The 17,948-nt window shown below is 47.2% G+C and overlaps 1 protein-coding gene across 1 annotated transcript; it reads left to right on the top strand.

The window, feature by feature from the left end:
* Positions 1-14,487: 14,487 nt before the first annotated feature.
* Positions 14,488-17,374, top strand: LOC103637786 (U-box domain-containing protein 21). Its single transcript, XM_008660839.4, has one exon. It carries the CDS (start codon positions 15,522-15,524, stop codon positions 17,103-17,105), a length of 1,584 nt encoding a protein of 527 aa, XP_008659061.4. The 5' UTR covers positions 14,488-15,521; the 3' UTR covers positions 17,106-17,374.
* Positions 17,375-17,948: the final 574 nt, after the last annotated feature.

Below are 17,948 nucleotides of genomic sequence, written 5' to 3'. Positions count from 1 at the left end.
TCATCAACATAAATTTAGCACACAAATAGGTCACCATCACAAGTCTTAGTGAAAAGAGTTGGATCGGCTTTCCCAACCTTGAAAGCATTAGCAATTAGAAAATTTCTAAGGCATTCATACCATGCTCTTGGGGCTTGCTTACGTCCATAGAGCGCCTTAGAGAGCTTACACACATGGTCGGGGTACCGTTCATCCTCAAAGCCAGGGGGTTGCTCCACATACACCTCCTCCTTGATTGGCCCGTTGAGGAAAGCGCTCTTCACATCCATTTGGAACAACCTGAAAGAGTGGTGAGCGGCATAGGCTAACAAAATGCGAATAGACTCTAGCCTAGCCACAGGAGCAAAAGTCTCCTCAAAATCCAAACCTGCGACTTGGGCATAACCTTTTGCCACAAGTCGAGCCTTGTTCCTTGTTACCACCCCGTGCTCGTCTTGCTTGTTGCGGAACACCCACTTGGTTCCCACAACGTTTTACTTGGGACGTGGCACTAGGCTCCAAACTTCATTCCTCTTGAAGTTGTTGAGCTCTTCCTGCATGGCCAACACCCAGTCCGGATCTTGCAAGGCCTCTTCTACCCTAAAAGGCTCAATAGAAGAGACAAACGAGTAATGCTCACAAAAGTTAGGTAGTCTTGAGCGAGTAGTTACTCCCTTGCTTATATCCCCTAGAATCTGGTCGACGGGATGATTCCTTTGAATCGTTGCTCGGACTTGAGTTGGAGGGGCCCGTGGTGCTTCTTCCTCCATAACTTGATCTTCTTGTGCTCCCCATTGATCACACGCCTCCTCTTGAAGAACCTGTTCATCATCTTGAGTTGGGGGGTGCACCATTGTTGAAGAAGAAGGTTGATCTTGCTCTTGTTGTTCCTGTGGTCGCACGTCTCCAATCGTCATGGTGCGAGTTGCGTCCGTTGGAACGTCATCTTCATATACATCATCAAGATCAACTTGCTCTCTTGGAGAGCCATTAGTTTCATCAAATACAACGTCGCTAGAGACTTCAACCAAACCCGATGATTTGTTGAAGACTCTATACGCCTTTGTATTTGAGTCATAACCTAGCAAAAACCCTTCTACAACTTCGGGAGCAAATTTAGAGTTTCTACCTTTCTTCACTAGAATGTAACATTTACTCCCAAATACACGAAAGTATGAGACATTGGGTTTGTTACCAGTCAGAAGTTCATACAAGGTCTTCTTGAGGAGGCGATGAAGGTAGAGCCAGTTTATGGCGTGGCAAGCTGTGTTCACAGCTTCCGACCAAAACCGCTCGGGCGTCTTGAATTCTCCAAGCAGCGTCCTGTTCTTCCTCTCTACCACACCGTTTTGCTATGGTGTGTAGGGAGCGGAGAACTCGTGCTTGATTCCTTTCTCCTCAAGGTACTCCTCCACTTGAAAATTCTTGAACTCGGACCCGTTGTCGCTTCTAATCTTTTTCACTTTGAGCTCAAATTCGTTTTGAGCTTGCCTTATAAAGCGCTTGAGGGTCCCTTGGGTTTCTGATTTATCCTGTAAAAAGAATACCCAAGTGAAGCGGGAAAAATCATCAACAACAACAAGACCATACTTACTTCCCCCGATGCTAAGGTAGGCGACGGGTCCGAAGAGGTCCATATGTAGTAGCTCCACTGGTCTTGATGTCGTCATCACATTTTTGTTGTGATGAGTGCTTCCCACTTGTTTTCCTGCCTGACACGCTGCACAAGGTCTATCTTTTTCGAAGCATACATTGGTTAGTCCTAACACATGATCTCCGTTTAGAAGTTTGTGAAGGTTCTTCATCCCAACATGTGCTAGACGACGATGCTACAGCCAGCCCATACTAGTCTTAGCGATTAAGCATGCATCTAGATCGGCCTCCTCTTTCGAAAAATCAACTAAGTAGAGTTTGCCATCTAGTACACCCTTAAACGCTAATGAACCATCACTCCTTCTAATGACAGATACATCAACATTTGTAAACAAACAATTGTATCCCATGTGGCATAATTGACTAACAGACAGGAGATTATAGCCTAGCGACTCTACTAAAAATACATTAGAGATAGAGTGCTCATTTGTGATGGCTATCTTGCCCAAGCCTTTGACCTTGCCTTGGTTCCCATCTCCAAAGATAATCGTATCCTAGGAATCCTTGTTCTTGACGTAGGAGGTGAACATCTTCTTCTCCCCCGTCATGTGGTTTGTGCATCCACTGTCGATAATCCAGCTTGAGCCCTCGGATGCATAAACCTGCAAGACAATTTACGCTTGGGTTTTAGGTACCCAACTCTTGTTGGGTCCTACAAGGTTAGTCACAATATCCTTTGGGACCCAAATGCATGTCTTGTCTCGCTTACATTTGGCCCCCAACTTCCTAGCAACCACTTTCTTATTTTTACATGAAACTACAAAATCAGTGTTGCAGGCATAAAAAACAGTAGCAGATTCATTATGCATTTTCCTAGGCACATGATGAATAACATTTCCCTTCCTAGGCCTACTTCTACCATGCACAAAAGTATAACTTGAAGCAATCATAGCATGTGAATCATAATCATCATAACTCCTGTTATAATGAGCATTCCTAGAAAATTTTCTATCATAAATGAACGCATGATTCCTTTGAATGCTACTAGCCATAGGGGCCTTCCCTTTCTCCTTGTTGAGAGTGGGAGCCCTTTGGCTTGTTAAGTTCTTGGCTTCCTTCCGAAAGCCAAGCCCATCCTTAATTGAGGGGTGTCTACCAACCGTGTAGGCATCCCTAGCAAATTTTAACTTATCAAAGTCACTTTTGCAAGTCTTAAGTTTAGCATTAAGACTTGCCACTTCATCATTCAATTTTATAATAGCAATGAGATGTTCATTACAAGCATTAAAATCAAAGTCCTTACATCTATTACAAATTACAACATGTTCTACACATGAACTAGATTTATTAGCTACTTCTAGCTTATTATTTAAATCATCATTCAAAATCTTTAAACAAGAGATTGATTCATGGCACACGGATAATTCAGAGGATAACAATTCATTTCTTTTAGTTTCTAAAACAAGAGACTTTTGTGCACTAACAAGTTTATCATGCTCTTCATACAATATATCCTCTTGCTTTTCTAAAAGTCTATCCTTTTTGTTTAAAGCATCAATTAACTCATTAATTTTATCTACTTTTGATCTATCTAAACCCTTAAATAATTCAGTATAGTCTACTTCATCATCACTAGATTCATCATCGCTTGAAGTAGTATACTTAGGGGTTTCACGAACGTTTACCTTTTTCTCCTTTGCCATGAGGCAGGTGTGGCGTTCGTTGGGGAAGAGATTGGACTTGTTGAAGGCTGAGGCAGCGAGTCCTTCGTCGTCGAAATCGGAAGATGAGCAGTCCGAGTCCCATTCCTTTCCAATGTGTGCCTCGCCCTTTGCCTTCCTATAGCTCTTTTTCTTCTCTTTCTTCCCGCCCTTTCCTTGTTCCTGGTCACTAGAGTTATCGGGACAATTTGCTATAAAATGACCAGTCTTACCACACTTGAAGCAGGAGCGCTTTCTCTTTGCTTTGTTCTTGTTAGGGTACTCCTTGCGTCCTTTCAATGCGGTCTTGAAGCGCTTTATGATTAGGGCCATCTCATCCTCGTTTAGCCTGGCCGCCTCAACTTGTGCCACCTTGCTAGGTAGCGCCTCCCTGCTGCTTGTTGCTTTGAGAGCAACGGGTTGAGGCTCGTAGACGAGTAGAGGGCCATTGAGAGCATCATCCACGTATCACGCTTCCTTTACCATCATCCTCCCGCTCACAAACTTCCCAAGAATCTCCTCGGTAGTCATCTTTGTGTACCTGGGATTTTCACGAATGAGGTTCACAAGATGAGGATCAATAACAGTGAAGGACCTGAGCATAAGTCGGACGACATCGTGGTCCGTCTATCTCGTGCTTCCATAGCTCCTGATCTTGTTGACCTGGGTCTTGAGCCTGTTGTACGTTTGCGTTGGCTCCTCTCCCCTGATCATGGCAAACCTTCCTAGCTCACCTTCCACCAACTCCATTTTGGTGATCATGGTGGCGTCGTTCCCCTCATGCGATATCTTGAGGGTGTCCCATATTTGCTTGGCGTTGTCCAAGCCGCTCACCTTGTTGTACTCGTCCCTGCACAAGGATGCTAGCACAACAGTGGTAGCTTGTGCATTCTTATGGATTTGCTCATTGATAAACACGGGGTTTTCGGTACTGTCGAATTGCATTCCATTTTCTACTATTTCCCATATACTAGGATGGAGAGAAAATAAGTGACTACGCATTTTGTGACTCCAAAAAGCATAGTCCTCTCCATCAAAGTGTGGAGGTTTACCAAGAGGAATGGAAAGCAAATGAGCATTGGAATTATAAGGAATACAAGAATAATCAAATGAAAATTTTGAGTTAACCGGTTTCTTTTTCTCGTCGTAGTCGTTGTCTCTTGGGGAAGAAAAAGACTCGTCGCTGTCGTAGTAGACGATCTTCTTGATGCGCCTCTTCTTCTTCCCGTCCTTCTTCTTATGACTCGAGCTAGAGTCAGTGGGCTTGTCGTCCCTTGGCTTGTTGAGGAAGGACTCCTTCTCCTTGTCGTTGACCACCATCCCCTTTCCCTTAGAATCCATCTCTTTGGGCGATTAGTCCCTTTTGTGAAGAGAACGACTCCGATACCAATTGAGAGCACCTAGAGGGGGGTGAATAGGTGATCCTGTAAAATTCAACAACTAATAGCCACGAAACTTGGTTAAGCGTTAGTATGACTAAGTAGAGAGCTTTTGCGAATACAAGTATCAAGGAAAAACAATCACAAAAGACACGCGGGTTTATCCTGTGGTTCGGCAAGTATAACACTTGCCTACCTCCACGTTGTGGCGTCCCAATGGACGAGGGTTGCACTCAACCCCTTTCAAGTGATCCAATGATCAACTTGAATACCACGGCTTTTCTTTACTTATCACTTTTCCCGTTCGCGAGGAATCTCCACAAGTTGGAGTCTCTCGCCCTTACAATAAAGATCACGGTGAAAGCACAAGAGTAAGGGTGGGAAGCAACACACACAAATCTGCGGCAATACGCACACACACAAGCCAAGACTTGAGCTCGAATGAAGCACAACGAGTTCACTACTAGAACAGAGCTCAAATCACTAACAAAGTCAATCAAGTGCGCGGAGACGGAGTGTGGGACTTAGAATGCTCAAAGTATGCTTGGGTAACTCTTCCATGCGCCTAGGGGTCCCTTTTATAGCCCTAAGGCAGCTAGGAGCCGTTGGAGACATTCTTGGATGGCTAATCTTACCTTCTGTCGGGTGGCGCACCGGACAGTCCGGTGTGCCACCGGACAACCACTGTTCATGTCTGGTGCGCGATTTCCTTCCATTCCTGGCGCAACCGATCGTTGCAACTTTGGGCTGGTTGGCGCACCGGACACTGTCCGGTGCCCCCTATCGACCGTTGGAGCAGGCCACGCGTCGCCCGCGGATTTGGCGACCGACTGTTGCGCTGGCGGCCGTTGGCTCACCGGACAGTCCGGTGCACCACCAGATAGTCCGGTGAATTATAGCCGTACGCCACCAAAGTTTCTCGAGAGTGACCAGTTTGCCGGAGACCAGCCTAGCGCACCGGACACTGTCCGGTGCACCACCGGACAGTCCGTTGTGCCAGACTGTGCTGAGTCTTGGCTGCACACAGGCACTCTCTTCCAATCTTTTTCTTTTCCTGTTTCTAGCACTTAGGTAACTTCATTAGTACCCAAAACAAATGTACTAAGTCTAGAAACATACCTTCTTGTTGATTTGCACTTCATTCATCATTTGGCATATAATAACCCACTTAATATGTGTTGGACACTTAATCACCAAAATTGTAACAACCTAAAATTATATTCCTGGTAAATTTGGAAAGATTTCTCAAGATATTAAATTCTTGTGTTTTGAAGCAAGGTAATCGATGAAAAGAACCTCTAGGGACTTAAATAATTAAACATTAAATCTTATGCTTTAAACTATTCTCTAAATAATTATACGAAAGTGTTGTCTCATGAAGATTTCATGGTAATAAACATTTAAATCTTGAAATAAGTTATTACTAACTCTATTTAATAATACAAGAAGGGTACTTAATTATTTAATTGTATGATTCATTCTTTATGTGTTGAAGCATGTTTATTTAGAGAAATAGGAATAATAAATAAATATACTTTGCATCATATTGGAATTTTGAATGTGCATTTAGAATTTGTTTAAATTTAAATTTGAATTTGAACTTTATGAACTCAGCCAAAAATAAGAAAGTAAAAAAAAAAAACAGAAAAGGAGACTCATACCTGTGCGGGCCAAATTTCCCTGGCCCAACTAACCTAAACCCTAGGCCCATCAGCGCCCGCCAGCTCCGCTGCTGCCGCCACTCTTATCCTTCTCGCGTTCCGCTCGCGGCGCTTACGCGTGGGGCCGCATGGTCAGCTCCTTCTTCTCCGCCGCGTCGTTCGTAACAGAAACGCGCGTATCTCTGTCTACCTCGGTACCGGTGGCGCGGAATCCGTGCGGATCGAACGAACTCGGCCTGGAAGGGCGCGGTTCTCCCGCCAGCTCTTGCGGAATCCGCGGCGCTATAAATCCCGAGCCCTGCTCCCTCGCCCGACCCTGTGAACGAACGCCGAGGTCCACCGTGGTCACAAGAACAGAGGAGAGAGAAATCACGGGAGGAAACCCAACGCCGCGCGCCGTTGGAAGACCTCACAGCCGCCGCGTAGCCACTTGCCCTCACCTTCGTCCAGTGCCCGATTGACGCCGCCATCGTGTGCTCGCCAAGAGGGTTAGTAGCCGCCGTGATCCATATTGCTGAGCGAATCCATGGGAGAGAGATGGAACAGAGAGGTTGCCGCCACCATTGATCTGCGTCCTCCTCGTTGCTCTGGCCTCGACGACGGGTCCTGGGGCATCGCCGGTGTTCACCGCTTCCGTACGTGGTTTTCCCGGGTGCGTTTGGCATGCGTTGCTGGCGTAATTCGTCGCCGGCGTTCGAAGAATTGCCGCCACCGTGGGCGGACGACTTCGCAACATAAAATCCGGTAAGAAACCCCCTCACACGTTCGTTGTTGGCTTCTTAACGGGTAGCCTTGATTCGATTTGGGGCCGAATCGCTGGCCGGTCGGGTTGCCCAGTTGCTGTCAACGGCGCCGCCGTGGGCACACAGTGGCACCGCCCGGAGTCGTCGTGGGAGGAAGAAACCCGGCCAGCCGTTGGATCATGGGCATGTGGCCACGATTAGATATGGATGCCGGTTCGCCCAGTTTGGTTATGAGCCATTTGATCTCGATCGGGCGATTCTGGGCGGGTTGGAGTATTTTAAATCCGCGTCGTCGGTCGTCGATCGGACGGATGTGATCGCGTACCGGTTCGTTGGGGGCAGATCTAATCTGGACCGTCGCTATCTGATCTCGCGGCTCAGAATTAACCATACCCCTTCGTCGTAGGCGTTTTACACAAGAGACCCTGAGAAGTATAAGAATCAACCCGCCGTCCACCTCGGGTCAGGGTTGAGTCTGGTAGATTTTGCGAATTAAACCTCGAGCTTCTTAGTAAATGACGCGCAGTCCAGATAACAGAGAAACTAGATAATTAATATTAGAAATTGATTTGTAGTATAAAAATAAATCTTAAAACTTGTTTAATTCATATTTAATTCATTTTAACTCCAAATTGATTCATTTCAGTGGCATTAATTTTGTTTTAATATCGTTTATCACTTAGTACCTTTGTTTAACCATGAAACTTGAATTAAAATTGCTCAATTGAATTAATCTATTCTAGGTGCTAATTGATTTCGGAAATTCATAACTCAATATCCGTAGCTCCGAATTTAGTGGTTCTTGTTTCTACGATCTCGTAGTATCGCGTAGATCGTTATTACGCAGTTTGTTCTTATGTTTGGTGTGATGTTAATTTTGCCTATACACTACTTGTTTGTATTGCTACGACTAGCGTGAGGACACGTGTCACCTGAAGAGCAAGTTGGTACCTGGAATCTCAAGTGCCAGGCAAGTTGTGCCCTTGATCACTTCTTTTTACCCAGCCATGTTCTGATTAATCATAATGATCTGCATAGGTTAATTTTGATGGGACCCAATAGGTTACCCTAGTTTGTCTATCTTTATACCTTGTTTACCACTGAACTTTTTGGGTAGTACTTGCTAGTGCTTTATGTGGTTTGGGTATGAAGATACATTATTCATGATCACACTTTTATTATCTGTTTATTATCACTGTTCATGATAAGATCATTATGTTAATTGGAACATGGAGAACCACCCGGGAAAACAGTGCTACCACAAGGGTTTAATGGGACGCCCTTGGCCGATTTATTAGGAAAGCTAGTGGAAGACTACCTTACCCGAAAGGGGCAAGGGCAGTAGGGGAGTGGTCAGTGTAGGGAGGCCCTCGGGAGGATTTTGCTGTGATGGCGGTCCTGCAAGGGATTCCTGGGAAGGCCCTCGGGAGGATTTTGCTGTGATGGCGGTCCTGCAAGGGATTCCTGGGGAGGCCCTCGGGAGGATTTTGCTGTGATGGCGGTCCTGCAAGGGATTCCTGCATTGGAGCTTCCTATAAACTGTAGCGGGTTTTCTGAAGCTAGTGGAACTTTGTAAAGGCCTCGTAGTGTTACCCTGCCTCGCCTCCTCGGTAGAGGTGTATGGGAAGTCGCGATCCCTTGGCAGATGGGTAACATGACTTGTGGGTAAAGATGCGCAACCTCTGCAGAGTGTAAAACTGGTATACTAGCCGTGCTCACGGTCATGAGCGGCTCGGACACTCACATGATTAATCTATGGAACTTAAATTCAATTTGTCATATGCATTGCATCGCAGGTGATGTTGTTACTTCTGTTCTACTATTTAATTGGGTTGGTATTTACTTATACTTAGTAATGGCTAATAAAAATTTGACCAACTTTAAAAGCAATGCTCAGCTTCAGCCATCCTCTTTGGTAAGCCTTACACTTCACATGAGCTCCCACCTTTGGCGAGTTCATACACATTATTCCCCACAACTTGCTGAGCGATGAACGTATGTGAGCTCACTCTTGCTGTCTCACACCCCCCCCACAGGTCAGGAGCAGGTACCACAGGATGAGGCGCGTGGAGGATGCTGTGATGAGTTCGTGAGTGGTCTAGGCCGTCGTCTCCCAGTCAACTTTGGGTTGCTGGACCGTTGTCTCCTTATAATGTAATTATTTATTTTGTATAGAACTCCTGTTATATATAAAGATGTGACATTCGATCCTGTGCCACTTTACATCATATGTGTGAGACTTGGTCCCAGCATACCTGGTGTTTATGTTAGCGCCCGGGTTTTGGACCCCTAAAATCCGGGTGTTACAGAAGTGGTATCAGAGGAATGTTGACTGTAGGACGGAACCTAGATAGAACTGGACACCCCTTACTTACTTACCTTTGCTACTCTGATTCTTTTCTAAACTTTTCTTAATCTTTTCTCATCTATTTCTGCTTTACTCTGATTATTCTCACCTTTCCCTTTCTAAAGACAAATGTGGATTTCACACTTTGAAATCTAGTGAACTTTAGGATAGGAGACCTCATCTTAGGGACAAAATCAAAACTATTTTTGTAAGTATCTATATGCTTGAATGCTTGTTCTTATGATACTTGTTTGATTTGGATCTTTGATTGAGTGTGATGAGTTGTGGAGTAATGTCCACAATTACATCTGCATATACATATAGGAAAAAAAATGCTCATCAAAATAACTAGACAAACTAGATTATCCCTCATTAAAGTATCTAGCCTAACAATATCCATCTCATCTTAAAAGACTCTATCCTACACTCATAGATCCATCTTATCTTAAAATACCCTCTCTTATCTTAATAGATCCATCTTATCTCAAAAGATTCTAACATATCCTAATGATATTTATCCTACCCTAGTAAATCTTTATAACTTAAACTTGTTTAATCTAGTCATACCAACCTAATCTAGACTTTATCTAATCTAGTATGATCTAATCTAGAGTGAGTTACTTAATGCTGGTACAAGGAATAGGGCCATACTCCTAATTCACCTAAACCTAAATTGGTGGCTTAGGCCAATCCGATCAATACACAAACAACCTAACCTATATATTTTGATAGGTTGCCTAAACTATTTATTTCACAACAAAATATTCTAACCTGCCCAACTAACCTACATATTCCTAAAGATTTGTACCTAGCCAACCTAACAAAGCAACTAGACCCCTGTTTGGCTATAGCACACTCATCCTATGCCATCTACCTATTAGCTAAATGTTCTTATCTACAAGCTATTCTAACTATATGTCGGTAGCTCGGATGATGATGTCAAGACCAAAGATCAAAGGTGATCAACCTCGTCAAATCAAGGAAAGATAAGATTCAAGCCAGATTTTGAAAGGAATCAAGATCCATAATCTTGATGGAGTCTTTCCTTACCTTACTCTTTCGTACCCAAACCCATCCATACTTTAAAGACATCTTATTATACTACATAATAAAGTGGATATACATACCCATGCTTTCATAACCACTATCTAAATAACATGAAACTTCTTAATTCTTAAACTAATTAGAAGTTAAAGGCTAAATTATAAATAGAGCTTTTTACATCCCTGTCCTTACAAATCTCGAGGACGAGATTTCTATTAAGGGGGGTAGAATTTGTAACAACCTAAAATTATATTCCTGGTAAATTTGGAAAGATTTCTCAAGATATTAAATTCTTGTGTTTTGAAGCAAGGTAATCGATGAAAAGAACCTCTAGGGACTTAAATAATTAAACATTAAATCTTATGCTTTAAACTATTCTCTAAATAATTATACGAAAGTGTTGTCTCATGAAGATTTCATGGTAATAAACATTTAAATCTTGAAATAAGTTATTACTAACTCTATTTAATAATACAAGAAGGGTACTTAATTATTTAATTGTATGATTCATTCTTTATGTGTTGAAGCATGTTTATTTAGAGAAATAGGAATAATAAATAAATATACTTTGCATCATATTGGAATTTTGAATGTGCATTTAGAATTTGTTTAAATTTAAATTTGAATTTGAACTTTATGAACTCAGCCAAAAATAAGAAAGTAAAAAAAAAAAACAGAAAAGGAGACTCATACCTGTGCGGGCCAAATTTCCCTGGCCCAACTAACCTAAACCCTAGGCCCATCAGCGCCCGCCAGCTCCGCTGCTGCCGCCACTCTTATCCTTCTCGCGTTCCGCTCGCGGCGCTTACGCGTGGGGCCGCATGGTCAGCTCCTTCTTCTCCGCCGCGTCGTTCGTAACAGAAACGCGCGTATCTCTGTCTACCTCGGTACCGGTGGCGCGGAATCCGTGCGGATCGAACGAACTCGGCCTGGAAGGGCGCGGTTCTCCCGCCAGCTCTTGCGGAATCCGCGGCGCTATAAATCCCGAGCCCTGCTCCCTCGCCCGACCCTGTGAACGAACGCCGAGGTCCACCGTGGTCACAAGAACAGAGGAGAGAGAAATCACGGGAGGAAACCCAACGCCGCGCGCCGTTGGAAGACCTCACAGCCGCCGCGTAGCCACTTGCCCTCACCTTCGTCCAGTGCCCGATTGACGCCGCCATCGTGTGCTCGCCAAGAGGGTTAGTAGCCGCCGTGATCCATATTGCTGAGCGAATCCATGGGAGAGAGATGGAACAGAGAGGTTGCCGCCACCATTGATCTGCGTCCTCCTCGTTGCTCTGGCCTCGACGACGGGTCCTGGGGCATCGCCGGTGTTCACCGCTTCCGTACGTGGTTTTCCCGGGTGCGTTTGGCATGCGTTGCTGGCGTAATTCGTCGCCGGCGTTCGAAGAATTGCCGCCACCGTGGGCGGACGACTTCGCAACATAAAATCCGGTAAGAAACCCCCTCACACGTTCGTTGTTGGCTTCTTAACGGGTAGCCTTGATTCGATTTGGGGCCGAATCGCTGGCCGGTCGGGTTGCCCAGTTGCTGTCAACGGCGCCGCCGTGGGCACACAGTGGCACCGCCCGGAGTCGTCGTGGGAGGAAGAAACCCGGCCAGCCGTTGGATCATGGGCATGTGGCCACGATTAGATATGGATGCCGGTTCGCCCAGTTTGGTTATGAGCCATTTGATCTCGATCGGGCGATTCTGGGCGGGTTGGAGTATTTTAAATCCGCGTCGTCGGTCGTCGATCGGACGGATGTGATCGCGTACCGGTTCGTTGGGGGCAGATCTAATCTGGACCGTCGCTATCTGATCTCGCGGCTCAGAATTAACCATACCCCTTCGTCGTAGGCGTTTTACACAAGAGACCCTGAGAAGTATAAGAATCAACCCGCCGTCCACCTCGGGTCAGGGTTGAGTCTGGTAGATTTTGCGAATTAAACCTCGAGCTTCTTAGTAAATGACGCGCAGTCCAGATAACAGAGAAACTAGATAATTAATATTAGAAATTGATTTGTAGTATAAAAATAAATCTTAAAACTTGTTTAATTCATATTTAATTCATTTTAACTCCAAATTGATTCATTTCAGTGGCATTAATTTTGTTTTAATATCGTTTATCACTTAGTACCTTTGTTTAACCATGAAACTTGAATTAAAATTGCTCAATTGAATTAATCTATTCTAGGTGCTAATTGATTTCGGAAATTCATAACTCAATATCCGTAGCTCCGAATTTAGTGGTTCTTGTTTCTACGATCTCGTAGTATCGCGTAGATCGTTATTACGCAGTTTGTTCTTATGTTTGGTGTGATGTTAATTTTGCCTATACACTACTTGTTTGTATTGCTACGACTAGCGTGAGGACACGTGTCACCTGAAGAGCAAGTTGGTACCTGGAATCTCAAGTGCCAGGCAAGTTGTGCCCTTGATCACTTCTTTTTACCCAGCCATGTTCTGATTAATCATAATGATCTGCATAGGTTAATTTTGATGGGACCCAATAGGTTACCCTAGTTTGTCTATCTTTATACCTTGTTTACCACTGAACTTTTTGGGTAGTACTTGCTAGTGCTTTATGTGGTTTGGGTATGAAGATACATTATTCATGATCACACTTTTATTATCTGTTTATTATCACTGTTCATGATAAGATCATTATGTTAATTGGAACATGGAGAACCACCCGGGAAAACAGTGCTACCACAAGGGTTTAATGGGACGCCCTTGGCCGATTTATTAGGAAAGCTAGTGGAAGACTACCTTACCCGAAAGGGGCAAGGGCAGTAGGGGAGTGGTCAGTGTAGGGAGGCCCTCGGGAGGATTTTGCTGTGATGGCGGTCCTGCAAGGGATTCCTGGGAAGGCCCTCGGGAGGATTTTGCTGTGATGGCGGTCCTGCAAGGGATTCCTGGGGAGGCCCTCGGGAGGATTTTGCTGTGATGGCGGTCCTGCAAGGGATTCCTGCATTGGAGCTTCCTATAAACTGTAGCGGGTTTTCTGAAGCTAGTGGAACTTTGTAAAGGCCTCGTAGTGTTACCCTGCCTCGCCTCCTCGGTAGAGGTGTATGGGAAGTCGCGATCCCTTGGCAGATGGGTAACATGACTTGTGGGTAAAGATGCGCAACCTCTGCAGAGTGTAAAACTGGTATACTAGCCGTGCTCACGGTCATGAGCGGCTCGGACACTCACATGATTAATCTATGGAACTTAAATTCAATTTGTCATATGCATTGCATCGCAGGTGATGTTGTTACTTCTGTTCTACTATTTAATTGGGTTGGTATTTACTTATACTTAGTAATGGCTAATAAAAATTTGACCAACTTTAAAAGCAATGCTCAGCTTCAGCCATCCTCTTTGGTAAGCCTTACACTTCACATGAGCTCCCACCTTTGGCGAGTTCATACACATTATTCCCCACAACTTGCTGAGCGATGAACGTATGTGAGCTCACTCTTGCTGTCTCACACCCCCCCCACAGGTCAGGAGCAGGTACCACAGGATGAGGCGCGTGGAGGATGCTGTGATGAGTTCGTGAGTGGTCTAGGCCGTCGTCTCCCAGTCAACTTTGGGTTGCTGGACCGTTGTCTCCTTATAATGTAATTATTTATTTTGTATAGAACTCCTGTTATATATAAAGATGTGACATTCGATCCTGTGCCACTTTACATCATATGTGTGAGACTTGGTCCCAGCATACCTGGTGTTTATGTTAGCGCCCGGGTTTTGGACCCCTAAAATCCGGGTGTTACAAAAATATACTAGAAATGACCCAAGGGCACATTTCCCTTTCAACCTCGACAGCGCAGGCTGCAATGGCCCACCACCATGAGTACGCGGCGACGGCGGTGGCAGCAGCGCGGTACCCGTAGGCCTGGTACGCGGCCTCGGCTACTGCGTAGGGGAGCACGAAGCCGGTGCGAACGTGGAGGGAGCGTGTGAGCTGCGCGGCGTAGCCTGTCTGCACGTCCTCAGAGTTGCGGTGGAGCCTGTTGAGGTAGAACAGGCGGCGGAGGTTTCCCGTGTGATGGAGGAGCGCGCACGCACGCGTTGCTGGTCACCTTCTGCGCCTCATCGAACAGCTCCGTCGTCGATGATCTCGGTGTTGGCAGCGTCATCGCCCTCGAAGAGTCCACCCCAGTTGTCGGTGATGACGGGCTCCCTTCAAAAACCCTATATTAAATTAAATGGGATTATACATGACCTAAGAGCGCCGACGTGCTATGGTATCATTGTGTCCTATAGCATGGCCAAGATCAAATTCACAACCTTAAGGGTGTGTTTGGTTTGAGGAATGAATTGATCTATCTTCTTCTTACTCCTTATTTTTTTATTTGGTTTGTGGAATAGAATAAGTTGATCCATCACCACCACATTCAACATAAGCTAATAATTATTATATACATGAGAAGTGTATTGATTCTACCAAAATTAATAAAATGAACTTATGATGCATCACCTTATTAAGCATAGGGTGACTCCACAAACCAAACACACCATAAGTTTCCCACTGCTGGGAGCTATATAGCTCATCTGCTCACAGTAATATATTAATATATGTATTCTATGTATATAGTAAGACCACATATTTTTATGCTAAAATGTCTTACAACTTGAAACGAAGGAAATACAATTTATTGCAAAGACTTTCGTACATACGTCTTGCTAACTGTACTACTATGGCACACTCCTGATTATTTCCTTCAAAACTAATCCTTGAGATGACAGCAAGTTGTTGAACTACTAATGCACGTCACTGATTATTCTAGTGTTGCCTTACGTAGTACTGTCCATCTAATCTAACTAGTTTCCAAATCTTTCTGGCGCCCGGACCCCGCCAAAAGGAACACAAAAAAACGCCGCGAAGATCCGATTCTATGATGAACTGAAGCAAGAAAAAGAGGGAACACGAGGAATCCCTAACGTTTCCCCCGCTTCGTCGGCGGCCCGCGTACGCGAGCGAACGCGGGTCGCCATCATCGTCATCGTCATCGTCCTCGTCCACGCCGCGCGCCCCTCGTTCAACTCCAGCGTTCAACGGTCAATGTTCAAACTCCGCGACCCAGTCTGCAAAGCAGAAAACAATGCCATTCGGCATCCGCCACACGCCGCACACGCACAGGTCTTCTTGCCTTTCGCTCTCCGCCTCTCCCTCCCCGCAAGGCCCGCAACCTATATATCCTCTCTCCTCCCCCATTTGCCTCATCGCACTATCTCTCTCCGCTCCCCTTCACGGTCAGCTCAGCACAAAGGACTCACTTTCATCGGCTCAACGTTCTCGGCAAGTTGCGGCAGCCGACACAGCATCAACCAGAGCACGCTTCTACCGGCCGAAAACAATGGTTCTGGCCATGTCCCGCGCAGCGAGGGCCGCGTCCAGGCTGGTGCCCGAGATACCCATGCTGAGGCGGAGCAGCAAGCAGGCCGCCGCCGCAGCGGAGGAGGTGGCGGTGCCGGCGCAGTTCGTGTGCCCGATCTCTCTGGACCTGATGCGGGACCCGGTGACGGCGCCCACCGGGATCACGTACGACCGGGAGAGCGTGGAGGGCTGGCTGGCGCGCGGGAACGCCAGGTGCCCCGTCACGGGACGGCCCCTGCGGCTCGCCGACCTGGTCCCCAACCACGCCACGCGCCGGATGATCCAGGACTGGTGCGTCGCCAACCGCGCCAGCGGCGTCGAGCTGGTGCGCACGCCCAAGGTGCCGCTCAGTGACGCCGCCGCCGCCGAAGCGGTGGCCACGGTGTCGGCCGCCGCGAGGCGCGGGGACGCGGCCGCGTGCGGTGCGGCCGCGGCCAGGGCCAGGGCGCTAGGCAAGGAGAGCGACCGCAACCGGCGCTCCCTCGTGGCGGCCGGTGCCGCGCGCGCGCTGGCCGCCGCGTTCGGGCGCCTCGCCGGCGAGCGCGCCGGCGCGCTGGGCGACGTCCTGGCCGCGCTCACCGTGTTCTTCCCGCTCGACGACGAGGCCCGCCGCTGCATTGCCTCCCCGGCGTCGCTCAAGTCCCTCGTCTCCGCCATGTCCCACGGCGAGCTCCCAGCGCGGGCCGGCGCCGCCGTCGTGCTCCGCGAGGTCGCGTCGTCGGCAGACGCGCACACCCTCGAGGCCGTCCTGAGGACCCCGGGCATGTGCGACGCGCTCGTCGACCTCGTCCGGAACCCCGTCTCCACGCAGGCCACCAAGGCCGCGCTCGTCACGGCCTACTACCTCGCCGCCGCCTCCGACCGCGCGGCGGCGCGCCTCGCGGAGTGCGGCGCGGTGTCGGTTCTCGTGGAGGCCCTCGTCGACGCCGACAAGGGCACGAGCGAGAAGGCGCTGGCCGCGCTGGACGGTGTGCTGTGCGCCGACGCCGGCCTCGCGGCCGCGCGCGCGCACGCGCTGGCCGTGCCCGTGCTCGTCAAGAAGATGTTCCGCGTGTCCGACATGGCCACGGATTTCGCCGTGTCGGCGCTCTGGCGCCTCTGCCGCGCGGGCGACGCCGCTGCCGCCGCGTGCCGCGCCGAGGCGCTCCGCGTGGGAGCGTTCCAGAAACTGCTGCTGCTGCTGCAGGTCGGCTGCGGCGGCGTCACCAAGGAGCGCGCCAGCGAGCTGCTCAAGATGCTCAACGGCTCCAAAGGCAGCGTCGAGTGCGTCGAGACCGTCGACTTCAAGGGACTCAAGAGGCCATTTTGATCGGCCGAGGGACGAAACGAGATTTCTTTTCTTTTTTGTGAAGATTTGGTTCGACGTTTAGATCAGAAGTGTGGATAGCTGATACATACAGATACAGGCTGCTTAATTAGTTTTAGGAGAAAATTTTGACGCTGTAACTGCACAGTCACATACATACATACATACATACAAAGAGAACAACACAGAGAAATTAACATAGTTTTTCTTTTGACATATATGATCGACTTTTGTGCAGTTTTTGCAGCCTTTATGAAATAATTTCATTGCTTGAACATTTAAGTCTGCTCTGAAACGAGGGACGTTAAGGAAACATTAGAAAGAGAGCAGAAGAATTTGACCGTAAGCAATAACATATTCAGGTAAAACCTGTCGTCCCACGTCTGTTGCTGCAGTCTAGCTGTCAGGCAGTGGATTGCCATGTTTCAGATTCGTGCAAGAAGACACCGACTGAACACGCCTTCGTGTTAGATGACCTGCTCGTTTCTTCATAAACAAACCGAAAGAAACGACTCAACCACCTTGTTGTCGATCCCGGCAGCAAATGCCATCTACCATGCATGTGCTCTTGTTCCATTGGTCCAGCAAGCATGTTCCCACTCCGATCCCACAAGATCAAATATATTGACTTATATTAGGTTTGTCCATGTTTAGGTTGATCAAGCAGAAAAGTAGACGAAGCAGATCGATGATGTAGATTCATTCGTCAGACAAATCGTCGTCGAACGGCTTTTGGATGGCAACGGTTCGGAGATATTTGCTCGTCCTCTCTAAGTGCACACCAAGGAAAAGGATCAGTGAAGACAAGGCAAATCAATCGCCACAGCACGGCTCTCCAAAGCATGA

This window comes from Zea mays, chromosome 9 (assembly GCF_902167145.1).
Source record: "Zea mays cultivar B73 chromosome 9, Zm-B73-REFERENCE-NAM-5.0, whole genome shotgun sequence".
Classification (NCBI taxonomy): Eukaryota; Viridiplantae; Streptophyta; class Magnoliopsida; order Poales; family Poaceae; genus Zea; species Zea mays.
This window is presented reverse-complemented; position numbering and strand designations above follow the sequence as displayed.